General features: G+C 46.6%; 1 protein-coding gene across 1 annotated transcript in view; it reads right to left on the reverse strand.

Moving 5' to 3' along the window:
* Positions 1-7,339: 7,339 nt before the first annotated feature.
* The window catches only part of LOC149332581 (neprilysin-like), a 46,717-nt gene continuing 37,769 nt past the window's right edge, over positions 7,340-16,287 (reverse strand). The window contains exons 13-15 of the mRNA XM_089557532.1: positions 14,923-15,155; positions 9,069-9,212; positions 7,340-7,690 (exon numbers count right to left, since the gene is read on the reverse strand). Coding sequence (XP_089413658.1) covers positions 7,340-7,690; positions 9,069-9,212; positions 14,923-15,155 — 728 coding nt within the window. The remainder of the gene's footprint in view (positions 7,691-9,068; positions 9,213-14,922; positions 15,156-16,287) is intronic.

A 16,287-nucleotide genomic window follows, 5' to 3' on the forward strand; every position in this document is an offset into this window, starting at 1 on the left:
AAAGAGGCCAGCAAATACGTAGTACTGATCTCACGCTTTGAGTCGTGGAAAAAGCTGCTTGTATATCGTGTGCCTCTAAGCTCTATCCCCAAAACTGAAGGTCTCACTTACTGCTTCTACTTACACTGCTCGAAAAGCAAAGAAATGTCGTGTTCAGTGCACTCCGCACAAAATAGCCGTTGTCTTGGGCAAAGCGCTAAGAATCACGCCGGAACTTGGTAGTCCTGTACGGTGCCGACAGCCTTAAAGAGCCCTACAAGCCTCTATAAGCGGTTCGGGCCGATTCACTCCGCCATCAGGATGAAGTAACGCCAAAATCGAACGCTGAAGATACGAAAAGCTGTGTAGACGTGGTGTTCAAACATTAATCTCGGTTGTACAGAGCAGAGTGAACTGGTAATGGGAAACGCCGCCCTGGTTTAGCAGCGGCCCCCGATCGCATTGCTCGGTATTCCTAAAAGCTCAAAGGACACACAGCCTATATTAAGCTCACCGGAGCTCCAGCGAAGACGGAGATGCTGCGTAGCAGGAACTACCGAACAAGCAAGGGAGCCTGGTAGTCGGATGCGAAGGATTTTCAGGGTAGTGTCGCGGCCTGACGCACAGCTAGCAGATAAGAAGAGTACCGGCCGTCAGCGATGAGCAAAATGGCGGGACCGATTGCAACGGCTCGCGGCACGAGCTCCTTTTTCTTCCTTCACGCTGCTCTTTTCCTTGCTTGCGAAGAATGAAGACTGTTCTTATGCTTACCTTTAAAGACTGATAGCGCTAAAGTTAGGGCACTGATTACTTGCATCCTGGAGGAAATGTAACGGACGCCATACCAATACCATAATAATTGATTAAGAATAGGCTGACCACCATAATAGACTGAGACCCCAGTACTAGCATGAGTCGTCTGAAATAAACTTTCCTTCCCAACTTTTCCTTGCGTTGAGGAGCAGGACGTGTAGGAGAAATAAACGTTTACTGATTGCAAGGTTTTTCGTCTCCGTCCTATTTTGGCAGTGTCTTGTTTTGGCACGCGAATTCTGTATGGTGTACTGTTCTTAGTACCACTTGCATGTGGCTTGAGGTTGGTCAGGTTTCATTCTGCATCCTACGGTAGGGCTGGGAAACTTGTGAGTTTGCTGCCTTTGTAGTGTTGTTTCCTCTTCTTTATTGAGTGGTTTCCTATCGTGTGGGTATTCAATTCCCAGTTTTCAATGCTCCAGAACGTTTCTCCACGTGGTTATGGCTCCTCTACTTCGGGGAAGCCAGAGGTGCTATGGACTTGTGGTAGAGCATCCGCCTCGCATTCCGGAGGTGCTGGCTTCGATCCCCAGTGCCGCCGGGCACCGACCGGTTTCTTTAACGGGCACAAGATTTGCCCCGGCCTGGTGCTCGGCTCTTGTAGGGTGAGATGCTTGGGAAAAGTGTCTTGACCGCAGCTGCCTTGGCGGATCAGAGTTAAGATCCGCCGTCAAGCAACCCTAAATCCGCCTCATGCGGTAGAAGCCCAACTTGTGGCCCTTTACCACAAGGCCGTGACCAGACGAGGCGTCACCAACTGCTGAGACCGTTTTCCGTCATCGTCGTCGTCATCATCATCATCATCATCATCACCTTCTAGTTCCGCTTTTCCTTTTCAAGGGGGCCCGGTGGCCACACCTCTGGCCGCGTGGTGTGCTGCTGCATTCTCTCAGGTGGAGCACTGGGGTGGTACGGGATTGGTAGGGAAGGTGACGGCGCCCACATCCCAGCGGACCGCAGGGATGAAGGGAGGACTTTGTCGGTCTATAGGAAGCCTACGCACACAAGTCGCTACCTCAATTTTGTCTTGTCATCCGGCCGGCCACAAGACGTCAGTGGTATCATCTTTAATAACACGTGCTGTACGCATCTGCTAAGATGACAATTCATTAAAAACGAACTGAGGACGGCCCACCGTGAGCTGACTTGTAATGTCTATCCTTGTCACTTTATCTGCAAAATGGAGCAGCTGATATTGAAGCCGGAATCAGAGCGACAAGACGTTCCAGGCACGTGCAGCCATTCCTTACGTGCGGGGAATCAGCGAGACACTATCGCGCGTATTTTCAAAATACTACCTGCGCGTTGCCCACATCCCCACCAGCAAGCTTAGCAACCAGCTCGTGAACGTAAAAGATAGACTGCAGATTGAAGAGTTTCCAGGCGTCATATACCAGACACCATGTGCTGGCTGCCCCCAGGTGTACGTTGTTGAGACGGGAAAGTTCACAAGACGGCTCAATGAACAGAAACGTGACGTAAGAAATAATAATCACGCGACTAACGCCATTGCACAGCATGTGCAAGAACATGGTCACGCGATTGACTGGCACCACGCCACTGTCATCGCGTATTAAAGGAACGTGTCATCTCGGCGGCTGCTGAAATCTATAATTATCCACTCGACAGCAGCTACCATGAACCGGATGCAAGGAAGTATACCACAAATCTACGCACGCTCGTTACGCCACGTGATGCGTATATAAGTCGCGGCGCTTCCTGTCCCGCTCAGTGATCAAGGAACCCGTACGAGGTTCCTTGATCGAGGTTCAAAATTTCTTGACTTGGTTAGTGACCGTATTCTTTTTCCTTGATATAGTCATAGGTAGCTAGCTTCTGTCATAATGTGCTCTCTGCATTAATCTCCTTCGGATATATTACAACACGTGTGGATTGAGGAAAGATGTAGTCTGCTATCTTCTCCAGACGCAATCGTGTGCCTTGAGGAACAGCTTGTCCAAGGGCGGATAAATACACCGTTCCAGTTTATAATGGTTTGTAATGTCATGAATGGACACCAGCCCATCTCTCGTGTACCTGTCCTGAACAGTCGGCTCACGTGCTCGGCGGGCGAAACCTCCTGCATTTATGTGAGTCGCCTCGTTCCCACGGTTCCCAGATGGTGCCGGTACCAAGGAATTTTCCACCTCCCTATAGGCCCTCATCCCTTGGCCTGTGCAGCAATCGGGCCACTCGGGCAGATATTCTGCCAGTCATCAAATTTCGGATGGCTGTTTCTGAACGTTTAAAATCAGGTCAGCTATAGTATTAGCTATCGCTAGCGATATCGCCGCCAGCTATGCAGTTTCTGAGGGTCGGGTTTTGAGTTATTCAGGGGCGACTGAGCATCCCCGCCCTTCGACCACTGCAATTGCAAATGCGTCCTTGTCTTTATAGTCTGCAGCGTCTACAAAGACTGCCCTACCGTATATATATATATATATATATATATATATATATATATATATATATATATATATATATATATATATATATATATAGGGTGTCCCAGCTAAATGTAACCAAGCTTTTAAAAAACACGGGGTGTCCTAGCCGTGTGAAACCAAATGAGGGTTGTTTAGAGTCGCGTGACCTAGTCTGCAGTATTTTTTCGTTCTTCAAGGTTGAATAATCAGTGAAGCTTAATTAACTAACTTTTTAATTATTGACTTGAGGAACAAAGTGTCAATCGAAAAGTTGTAGATCGCTTTGAGAAACAGCTTACTGAGACATTTGCAGCAAAGTAATACTTACGTATAGTAGTTTTTTTACCGGCCTTTAACCATAACCCGCAAAATAAGAAAAAGCTTCCACATGACAACTGTGCCACTTCAACGTCCCAAGACGCGCCTTAAATAATAAAATCCATTTTTTTCTGAAGTCCGCTCCTCGATGAGACTTTGGGTGCACATCGGGGCAGAGAAGTGAGCGAGCAGCTGGTCACGTGACAACTTTCTTCTAAGGCCAATAAATGAAACTACGTAAATCGTAACTTGACGGAAATAGCACTACTAGCGGTTTTTTGAGGTGATCTAAAACTTTTGCATTGACACTTTCTTCCTGAAGTGAATAATTAAGAAGTTAGCTAATTAAACTTAACTAATTAATGAACTTTGAAGAGCGAAAAAAATACTCAAGACTAGGCCACGCGACTATGAATAACTCTGAGTTGGTTTTACTGGACTAGGACACTTAGCATTTTTTAAAAGTTTGGTTACATTTAGCTGGTACACCCTGTATATATATATATATATATATATATATATATATATATATATATATATATATATATATATATATATATATAATGTCTACGAATTGAGAACACATCCTGAACCGACCAACAATAGGCGCCGCCATCGCTTCGCCCCGCCACAGCCGCGCGACTGCTTTCGGCTCTGTGGCTGTTAATATGGACACCCGCTGCTCGCTTTTTTGTTCTGGTTGTTTAACAAATAACTCGTGTTCTCTCTAAGTGAGTGCTTCAAGATGATAGTAAATCAATGAACACTTACCGCGTCAGCATGAAATTTCCCTAGGAGTGTGCTCATGAGGACGACTGCACTCATACTGTTTACATCGTTGCGTGCGAACAGCTAGTGCTTGTTTTCTGTTTTCTTTTTTACAGGTTGTACCCGTGCTTGTTTACGCAGTGCGACAATGTGTGAGAAGCGATGACGCGATCGCCCGCCTGGGAAACACTTGACAGCCTGGTTGCTGACATGGCGTAGGACCGGCGCTTCTCGCTTCTTGCCCTGGCTTCCTCCGACGTGACCAGTACTATATTTTAAACTACTTTATCGAGAAGTATGTTTGGTGACCGTTCGCTTTAACTGAAACGGCCGAACTTGTTATCCACAAGCTAGGGACGGCGACGACAGCTACTGGCCTGAAAGCAAGGCTCGGCAATCTGGGTCATACCGGTGTTTCCCGTTTGTCGTATGCGAGCCATACAATGTAAACAATAGTTGATTTCCGGTCACCGTTGGCAGAACTGCACTCGTTGACCATTTGCATTCGCTAAAACGTCTCATTCGCTCTTCACAACCGCCGCAATCACAGATCGAACCCTGAGGATACACTAGGCCACTTAGTCATCGCTGCAGGGAAGGGAGTCATTGTCGACTGAAATTAATATGGCAACCTCTTATTCTGGTGAGCGTTCAGGTGAGCACGTGGGAAATATGTGCGTTCGCTTCGCTTATTTCCAAGACGGATAAGGTAGAAGCGCGAACATATTCACATCGTCGCCTCATCACCGTGTTTTCGCTCAGCCGCCGACCTGCCGTGGACATGAAGGCTAACCGTCCGCCGATCGGATTCGTCGTTTTCGTTGGCCTGAAAACATTATCCCACTACAACCATAATATTGCAAACTAGATAGATAGAAATAGCTCTATAATCACATGCAGCTGTGGGCCGCGATAGTGTCGTCGGACTAATGTCACCGTCGCCATCGTCGTCGTCGTATACACTGAAAACGAGCTGAGGCTTTCGAATGCGTTCGGAAAGTGTCGTGTAGCACCGCGGGAGTCCGTCGAGTCCGAATGCCATTCCAATTATCGAATGTCATTCGAACGTTCCCGTGTAGCACAGATATTGCTCTCCCAGTCGAATGTAAGACTACACTGTCAGGTAGTCCATCAATATCCGAGGCGGGAGTGCTTATTAAGACGGTGTTAAACATGGACAATAAGAAATGTGATGGACCAGACGGAATCCCGAACAGATTTCGCAAGCGGTATGCCGAGCCTATAAGTGAAAAATTACCTCTGCCTGATATGTCAAAAATCAATCGACGAGAGTAGCCTTCCTCCTGAGTGGAAAGTAACGAAAGTAATTCCGGTCCATGAATCTGGAAATATTTTATCTGCAGCTAATTATCGACCGATATCATTGACATGTACTATCGGCAGCAAAAGTCTGCGGGACGCGAGTTTTCGGAAGAACATTTATTACAGCTCTACCTCGCGACCAAATCGCCTGGTATTAATACCAGAGGAAGGAACACGTATGTTTCTTGACATCTTCATACTTTTCAGCGACTGGCTTGGGACAACTGCGGCGGAATAAATTTTTTTCCACATGCCCACGTCCTGTAAACTTTTGCTGCCGATAGTACATGCTGCAAATTACTGGAGCACATTATTTTGAAATTTGACAAATTTTGTTGAACTCGAACTACCCAACTAGTAGAAAATATGCGTGACTTTGCACAATGCCTCAACAATCAATCACAAATCGATGCACTTTTCCTAGATCTATCGGCGCCTTTGGCCGAGTCTCTTATTATAAACTTTAAACTCAGAACTATAATTGATGACGTAGCACTAGTACGATGGATTTATAATTACCTCTCTGACCGTTATAAATTTGTGCAGTACGACCTTCATGCCTCCAAGTTTGCACCTGTTCCTTCAGGTGTACCTCAAGGTACAGTTTTATCCCCGCTATTTATTCTACAATTTATTAATGAAATGTCAAATGAAACTGAAGAAAAATGCGACTTTACGCGGACAACTGCTCGCTATATCACGAAATAAACTCTGATGACGAAGAAAAACTTAACAATGCGCTAGGAAAATTTGCAGATTAGTGTAATAAATAGCAGGTGGTAATTTCGAAAAAACAGTCTTCATGTCCATTACAAGGGAAAAGTGTAAATTAGATCATGTATAATCTTCGAATAACGTGAAATATCCGTAGTGTGACAGAATATCGATACTTGGGTGTGGTCATCGCATCTGGCTTAAACTGTACTACGCATGTTCAAAGGACAACTACAAAGCAGTGAGCAAGTCATTTTTCCTTAAAAGGACCCTTCGTCATGGTACATCTCATATAAAACTTCTTCCTTACGTCACTTTGATACGCACGCTCTTAGAATACCCAAGCCTAGCTTGATTCCTCCAAACTAAAAAGACGTTAAAACACTCGAAATGGTTAAAACGAAAGCCGTGCGCTTTATCCTCGACTGCTACGGCCGCATGCATTCAGCCACGGATCTTTTAACCACGGCAGGGCTTCACACGCTGTACAGTGAAGTTTTTGTATTTACTGCTTAATAACGGAATTAAGATGTCTCCCACAGACGTTATTCGCATAAACACCATTAAAAGAACACGTCATAAGCATGCACTCAACCTTCAAGAATATTAAGGCGAAAGCCTTTAATGCCTCATCGTTGTAAAGAGAAGGTTGTCAGTAGAAGGTTCTCAGCAGAAGTGTCACGCTCCTAGTCAGACCAGAAAAACAATCTGTACGGTGGGATTCGAACCACCATCCTTTCGTCCTGCAGCCGAGCGAGCTAATGGCTACGCTACTTCCTGCTAACGCGTAGTTCTTGTCTAGGACGCTTGAGAGTGTTTTCAGAAAAGCTTCGAATCAGACGGATGCCTCCCAAACACCCTCCAGTGTCTCCAGCATTTAAGATTCACAAACAATTGTGTACTTAATAATTTATTCGTACCGGTACAAATCGTATCGAGTTGACACGCTGCGTCGAGTCTGAGATCGATAGTTTATATTGGGGCTGTCTGCCAGTCTACTACCAGAAATCACACCTTTCCTTCGGATTCATCCTGTCTCCAGGTTTGCACGAGAATGCCTGGGCAAACTCGGGCATATTCAGCAGAGGCACGAGGCAGCGGGACCGGCTGGTCCAGTAGCGGCCACCATCCCGCTTCCGAACCACTTTGTCATCGGTGCACCACTTCAAGCACTGCGCCACAAAGAAGGTCTGCTCGGCGGTGAGACCCACACCTGGCACGGTCTCTGTGCGCTGCTCCAGAGGCAGGTGCTGGAGCGCGTCGTACGCCAGCACTGTGCCCGAGAAGTCGGCGAAACCTTCAGAGTCTATCGTCGCGTCCAAGGCCCTCGCCCGTGCTTCAGACTCGGTCTGCTCGCGCGGTAAGGTTACGCATGCGTTAGTAACACGCACATATGGCGACTCAAGCCGCACAGCGTATGTCAGCCGTCATTCTGACGTCTTTCACCAGACCCTCAAACACCCAGGTGGTTTCCACTTGTGCGTGAAGCGAAACTGGTGGCGTTAGTACAGACGGGAGTTTAATGAAGGATGAAAACTTGATTACTTGACGCTCGCTACTAATAAAACTCTCTCTGAAAGTTGCACATGCAGCCGCTCGTTAACTTGTACTGATCAGTTAATTTCATAATAATATTAATCACTTTATTTTCCATTTAAATTCAATTCCTGCATTTACGTTTTGTTTAGCCCCGGTAGACAAATGAGGGTGCACCGCCTAAAATTCAAATTGCCCTGAATAAAATGATTATTGCCGTCGATGACGAACAGCCTATTTAACGGATTTTTTTTTTTCAGGAAATATTCTGAAGAAATGATATGTGGAAATCCACAAGCAAGCTGCGGTGACCTCCATAGAGCTTTTTGAGCGGATCGATGAATCTAGGTAACACCATAACTCAGTTGCAAACGGTGATCCCGGAGTTCCTTTTTGGACCTGAAGTCGACTTTAAATTTACTGATGGAAACTTCTTGAATGCACATATCCAGAATAGGCTACAAAATAATCTTTTGTTACAAAAACCTCCTTGTGATCCTCTGTCGATCTTTTGTATGCGTTAGCGGACAAACTTTTGTGATCTCTGAGGGTGGCACAATAAAGTCCGTAATATCCGAGCTGGTACACGTAGGCTCTTATATCTGAAGTAAACCTGCTAAATAAGTTACATCCGAGGTGGCATAATAAGGTTCGTTATATCCAAGGCAGTATACTGAGTTACTGTAGGTAGTAAATTGCTATAGGCGGCTATAGGTGGCCCACCGCGGCATGTGGGCCACATGATACCGGCTACTAACAGACGGCGGTCGCCATTTCCGCTTGTACTAACCCTAATGCTAACCGATAGATATAATTAAATAAATTTTTGATGCAATTGTATTCATCGCCCAGTCAAGTAAATTTACTAATATTGTCTTAATATTTCCCACTGCCAGCCTTTGTATTTCCAACATTATTTCATAATTCCGCCTCTCACTTGTCTACCATGAGATAGCTCTCCTTCCGTAAATGTTATTTCTGTACTGTCCAAGATCTATCGATTCTTTAGGAATATCCCTGGCCATATTGAACAGAACGGAACCGCGCGGGTATAGATGGAGGTGAGCGGTCGTCCTGTGTCGGCCCTGCTCCATTCTGTCATGTTAAGCCATCTAGCCCGTAGGAGCGCCACTGAGAAATTGCACTGAACAGAAGCTCATTGTACGTCGCATCGGCGTCAGGATTCCTTACCTCTTGGTATGAGCGCCGGAGACAGAGCAGCCTCCTTTCATACTCTCTCATTGTGCTCGTAGCTTCGAACTTGAGCTTGTTACCTGTGTAGCCGAGAGCGATGCCATCGACGTCGAAGGCGTGCATCAACTCGTGGCCGGCGATCTGCAAACGGCGTTGAGACGGCCAGATGAACGCCATATAAGGGTAAGAAATAAGCTTGCATGAAGAAATATTGGTGGTCGGCTCAAAATTCTAATCTTAAGGATCATTTCATGCTCGCATCCTAGTCTACGACTGGCTGCCCAAGCAATTAGTGTGCAGGCGGTATAGACAAGAAATATTCCGGGGGGGGGGGGGGGGGGGGGGTCTGTTGTGCCTTGAAAATGACAAAATTTCTAGTAATCATGGAAATGACCTGAAAACACAAGCACTCAGCGTGAATAAATAATCACAAACGATTTTGTACAGGCAGTTCCGGTCTCGGCCGGCGACAGCGCTGAGGAGCACCGTGGCGGCGCAGCCGGCCACCTAACCCGTACTAACACATTCCCTAATCACGCCAGCGTCACCGACAAGCACTGATTGTTCCCGTTAAAGACCAGCGGGTCCGGTGACGTCACAATAAATTGGTGCAAATGCACCTGGACGTCACTGGATGCCGGTGGAAAAGCCGAGCGGCTGCACCTACAACGTCCAAAATAAACTGAAATAAATTCTGTTTCACTCAACTGCTGCGACTAAAGCTTTCCTAAACGGATTTCCCGAAGCCGATGAAAATAATCATATCGCTTTGCATTTCGTGTCTGTATCCCTTCAAGCGTTTACCATACAGATCAAAGGATTTACTTAAGAATAAGAAAACTGGCAGTAGACGTGCGAAAAAGCCGGAGCTCAGTCTTCATTCGGAGGCTCACTTAAGCTCCACCTTGAGGGCATGACGTCATTAGATTGCTAGGGTAATGCCCATACATGAAAAGAGAGAGAGAGGGACTTTATTGACACTGACATGAACCTCGGGGCTGTGGCTCAGCCAGAGCGGGTGGTCTCCGCATTGCCGGCCCTCCTGCGCCGTGACCGCAGAAAAAGTCTTGGAGTAAGCCTCCTCCGCCAGACGTAGGACGATCTTTTGTACATCCGCATTTGGGCTTCGGGTGTAGGACTCCCAGGAAACTTAATCAAGGGTATCACTCTGTTTAGCCCCCGGTGATTCGGAGCATTGCCGGATTAGATGATTTTGCCTCAGAGGTACGTTGCAGAGATTGCAAGCCTCTGTGTGGCCTGTAAGCTCATTATGCAGAGTAACATAAGGGTATAAGCGATTGGCCTTAATTTTTCGCCATGCCCTACATTCTGAGGGTGTTAGAGACCTGTCGGGCGATGGACAGATCCTTCGGCTTAGTCTGGGAGCCTCAGAGCTTCTTGTAGGTGATGAGGGGGTCTTTGTTTCCGGGTAGCAGGGTCTCTACGGCCGCTTCGGTGTATACATCTCGAGCGAGGCGATGGGCAGCCTCATTGCCTGGTAGACCCTCATGAGCTGGACTGAAAGCCAGATGACTGAAACCTCCTGGTTTAGCGTGTGCTTCCTCAGTAGACTGGCCGCTTGCCTAAAAATTATACCTTTGCTGGGGTTCCTTACAGCCGCCTTATTGTCTGAGAGAATAGGTTTGGCTCTGATACCTTTACAAGCTAGCGCTATTGCAGGCTCTTCAGCTATTAAAGCGTTACGCGCATTAAGGAATCTAATTACCTTCTCGGAGTGGTTCCCATCTACCACCGCTATGACTGCGGTCCCTTCTAGCCCGCAGGCAGCATCGCAACAGGCTGATTCTTGAGGAGGTCTTTCATTAGTTTACTTTGAATAAATTTTGCTCTATGCCTCCTTCGCTCCTTGCCATGGATCGGGTGCTTATTCTTAGGAATCGGTGCATTTTTCTATAGTTTTCATGTCTTAAGCTCCAGGGTTTGGGCGACATAGGCTGGTTCTCCTGACGGAAGCCATAGTTCTTGTAATATTTTTCGGCCTACTACAGTGGAGTTGAGCCGCCATATCTGCACCTCCCTGACCGCTTTGGCAATCTCTTCCCAGGTATTATGCATTCCCATAGCTAGAAGCTTCTCTGTTGAGGAGTTGGGGCGGATGCCTAAAGCCCTTATGAATGACGTTCTGATTATTGTGGCGAACTTCTCCGCTTCGACAGGATTGAGATTGAGAAATGATGTGGCATAAGCTATCCTGCTGATTATGAAGGCACGAACCAGCCTTATTAGGCAATGTTCTCTGAGGCCTTTGTTCCTGAGGGAGATTCGCCTGAATATCGCCGTTACTTGGTCGATATACGTCTGAAGCTTTTTAAGGATAGTGGTGTTTTTCCCATTCTGCTGTAGGAAATACCCAAGAATCCTAATGGTGCTGACTCTTGGTACCTTACTCCCTCCCACGTATACCTCCACTGGTTTATGTAGGTGCAGTAGGCGGGATTCTCGGGTTAGTTTCGCTTTGCTGCCCATTGACAACAGTTCAGATTTCTGAGGAGAGCCAGATAGTCCTCTATCTAGGGCGTAGCTCTCAACTATAGACGCCGCTTCTTGTAGTCTTTGCGAAATATCGGCGGTGGAGCGTCGGCATAGATGCTATGTGTGATGCTTTCTATTGTATTCAGCTGGGGCGAGAGATCTTTCATTGCAAAATTGAAAAGTACCGGGGAGAGGACAGATCCCTAGGGCGTCCATCTGCCCCCGGTACTGATGGGCTCGGATCTGAGTCCCACGAAGCTAACTTCAGTTTTCCTGCAGGTGAGGAAGTCTTCGACACAGTTGAAGCACTTGCTTCCTACTCCAGTCGAGTTGAGGCCTTCGAGAACCGCTTTGTGCTCAACAATATCAAAAGCCTTAGCGAGATCAAGTCCCAAGATGGCTCTATATGATTTGTCGCCCTCAGGAGCGTCCAGTATGCTGTGCCTAATCTGAGCATAACATCCTGGGAACTTAATCCCGGCCTGTACCCTACTATCTCCACTGGCCAGAGTTCCTTGGTTTCTATATGTCGAGAGATTCTGAGTTGGACCGTTTTTTCCATGATCTTTCCCAGACAAGAGCTGAGGGATAAGGGCCTCATGTTGGATAGTTAAGTTTCTTGCCCGGTTTAGGAATAAGGAAAAATTTCTAGATTTTCCACTCCTGTGGGATTTCAGCCCCCTCCCAAGTTTTATTCATTAGTTCGAAAAGGAAGTGTAAGGAGTTATCATCCATATTTTTATGCATGGTGTTTGGGATACTGTCTGGTCGTGGAGCAGATCTGTTTTTGAGATCCTGCAGGGCCGCCCTAATTTCTGTCATCTCAAATGTAGCATCTAGGGCCTCATTCTCGGGCCCAGAATAGCTTGGTGGAGAAGGGCCGGAATCCTGACGTGTGTATGTTGTCCTAACTGTATCCAGCAGCTCCCAGGTTTCTCCTTTGAGCTTATGCTTGATCTTAATCTGGTCTAGTCTGGTCAGTCTCTTGATTTGATTGGGATCTATGAGGTAGTGGAGGATAGCCCAGGTCTTGGGAAGGCTCATGTTGAAGTTTATCGCATAATACACCTCGGCCCAGCTCCTTTCGGACAAATTGGCTGCGTACCTCCGAATTTCCTTATTCAGCTTAGCAATCCCCATTCTGAGATTTCTGTTCCGTTTTTGAGTTCTCCACCTGCCCTCAAATTCTCTCTTCGATTTATGAGATTTAAGAGGTGGTTGTCTAATTTTGGCACTTGGAGATTCGTTGCCTGTTCTTCCGTTTCAGCATCTGTGAGTTAGTGCAAGATCCGGCGTGGTGTGTTTGCAGACGCTGTTCCTCATGCGCGTGGGTGTGCCGCATCTGTTATTACAGAGTGCCCATTGGATAATATCGATTCGAGCGGGGTCTTCGCCTTCCCGCAGTGTGCATTATATCCCTATTCGTTTTTGTTCAGCATTAAGTCCCCGCAGATTAGAAGTGGTTCGCAGCCGGCGACCGGAAGTGCTTTTTTGAATAAGGGCGAGAATTTCGCACTGGTTTGTCTCGGTGGGCAGTGCAATGTACTGAACACAAAGAGTTTCTCTTTCTTATTATTTCCTGAATGGATTTCGACCAAAACAGCCTCTATCTCTCCGTCAAACTCGTGCTGGGTAAGCGCCGTATTGTGTTCAAAAACAATGGCCACCTGAGCCGAGTCCCGAATGTTTCTTGAACTATGAAGTTTCTGAGAAAGCTGTATAGCTTTCCTATGTAGCCGTATGGCTGCGCTCGGGTGGACGTCAATGAGTAATTACTCCCTTATTACAAATCTAGTCCACCTTGGGGGGTTCCCCTAAACATTGTTCCGCTCGTGAACTGTTGTATGTGTTTCTTTCTGTGTCCTGTCTAAGTTGTTGCGCAATTCACTTATCTACTACTGTTCCCACTTCGAGTTATTGATCAATTCGCTCTCGCCCTACCATAAGCTTGCCGTCCCGGTTAGCTCAAGTGGTAGAGCAACTGCTCCGGTGAAGCGGTGGTCCTGGGTTCCAACCCCGGATCAGGACGAATTTTTCTTGAACTACGAAGTTTGTGAGAAAGCTGTATAGCTTTCCTTTGTAGCCGTATGGCTGCGCTCAGGTGGACGTCAATGAGTAATTACTCCCTTATTACAAATCTACTCCACCTTGGGGGATTCCCCTAAACATTTGGTCAACACTGTTCCCACTTCGAGTTATTGATCAATTCGCTCTCGCCCTACCATAAGCTTGCCGTCCCGGTTAGCTCAATTGGTACAGCGACTGCTCCGGTGAAGCGGTGGTCCCGGGTTCGAACCCCGGATCAGGACAAATTTTTCTTGAACTACGAAGTTTCTGAGAAAGCTGTATAGCTTTCCTTTGTAGCCGTATGGCTGCGCTAAGGTGGACGTCAGTGAGTAATTACTCCCTTATTACAAGGTAATAATGCGTGATCATAGGCAATACAACGAACATTAGACGAGAAAGTAGTAGTTAAGAGTGTTTGATGGCGATAGTTAACAGTTATTGATCGCGATAGTTAATTAAATTGATAGTGGTACCTATGGAATGGTTCTATTTTTCTATTTGGGTGACAAAGCAAAGTTTCTGCAGAAGAATGGAAGTCTGGGCGAGTTGGTACTGATTCATAATTTTTGCAACAGCGCTACACAACGAGGACAACGAGCAAAGAGTGACACAAAGACGGCGCTGAACTTAAAACTCTGATTTATTGGGGAAAAAAAACATCTTTTTGCACAATCCAGGAATCTACGAACATACGCAACGTCATTAAAAGCGTCACACCCAAACGTGCCTATCACATATAAAATCACCACAAATCAAGGTGCGTTCCCCGAGGCACCTCTGCTCGTTGTCCTCGTTGTGTAGCGCTGTTGCAAAAAATATGAAAGCAAAGTGGGATTCCATAAAGAAAGTTACTAAATAATGATGAAGGTTACTAATGAAAATGGCAATGATAAAGACCCTTGGGTCAACATTCTTTTAAGGCGTTCTAAAGGTATTTAAGTTGAAGACATATAGTTCAAACTCCTTTGTGGCAAACGCCTTGAGGTCAAAGGCCTATATGGCACAGGACTTCAGGTAAAATGCATTCATGGTCAGAGCCTTTGGGTAACAGCACGTAAGGCCCTTAAGTTCTCGCCATAACTTCTGATGCACGGCCTTCCAGGAGAGAATACTAATACAAATTAGTCACTTTTGATATGATGACATAGGGCACCCTAGATTCAGTCTCAGCGTGACGTGACTCGATATTCAGAGTGGCTCTGAAAATGTAGTCTACTTGAAATGCAGAACATCTTTAGTTATTTCTCGTCATGCGGTTGCCTGAAAACACGAACGCATTCGCAGAGCGTACCATGCCGAAGCCACCGTAGTTGAACGCAGCCGGGCCGTCCTTGATGTACACTGGCGGAAGCAGAATGCCAGCATAGATAATGACGCTGTGTGTGCCAGGCACATATCTAGCATTCACTTGGTCAGTATCGAAGGGCATTTTGAGGCCAACACCTCTGACCTGTTGATCTGCCAGGAGGCGAAGCATCTGCAGGTACGCATCGAGGAAAGCCACTCCGACATCTGGCAAGTCAGCTGGGAACGGCAGGAAGGAAATGATAGTGCTCGTCAACATTTGATACATGATATTAATATGCAAATATCGGTAAAGGACCAATCTACCATTGATCGTACGATGTTACGCGACAAACCTGTGGCTGCTGTTTTGCAGTATATTTCTTTCTTACGTTGATAGCGTTCCCACTGCCCCTATGAATTTCATTTAGAGTCGATTTTCCTTTTAGAACTGGCGTGAGATTTTGACGAGTCGAGGGTTTTGAGGGTGGTTGGGTGCCTCCACCGAAGGTGTCTCCGAAGGGCGGAAGCTGTACGAACACATAGACTCCAACCTTTTGCCTAACCCCCCCACCCCCACCCCCCCTTCGCACCAATAAATACAGATAACACAGTAAAACAGAGTTGGCAATAACTTATCCCATAGTGGAATGATCCGAACAGGACGCGAGCAGTGGAGACGCTTTCGGAGGCAGCAGCACTTCAAAGGCAAACGCGAGAAAGGAATACACGGACCTGGGACCTCACCATAGCGTACAGGACCACGACACATAGCAGTCATTAACGTCAAAATGACTGAATAAGTGTACAGATCGGATATTTAAAGGGCCAATGTTTCATTCAAATCTACTTTGACGTTGCATTTCGTGCTTCACACCCGTCCAGTTTCCGACAATGACAGCACTTGGAAACGAACAAAAGGATTTTTCCCATTCCTTCTGGCTAGCAAAGAAGTCACATTGTTGGCTGTGAGATTTGCCCTCCTCTCAGAAAGGGGATCAATATAAATGGGCATTCCTGGCTTTCTTTTTGTTTCCAGAGCGCCCACTTCTAGAAATGCTTTCGTTAATTTCATCAAACACGAAAAGCGCAGTCACCGGCCAAGCGGTTCTGGCGGTCCAAAATGAGGAAGGCATATTTAGTCGCGGCTTACGGAAGACTAACAGTCAAGCGCCCCCCCCCCCCCCCCCCCCCCCCTATCCGTGGTTGCAGGCGCATAAATACGCAAGCAGACCAGGTGGGCACTTAAGCTTAATGCATATCTATGGGAGTGTCGGCGATGAAGAATATAGTAATCGTCGCACTCATCTGCTTGTGATGCACAATATGTGAAAGGTTTTTCTCTGTTTATTTACATGGAAGCTATTAGGAA

The sequence above is a fragment of the Amblyomma mixtum genome, chromosome 8 (genome assembly GCF_055824585.1).
Source record: "Amblyomma mixtum isolate Tamu chromosome 8, ASM5582458v1, whole genome shotgun sequence".
NCBI classification, from domain to species: domain Eukaryota; kingdom Metazoa; phylum Arthropoda; class Arachnida; order Ixodida; family Ixodidae; genus Amblyomma; species Amblyomma mixtum.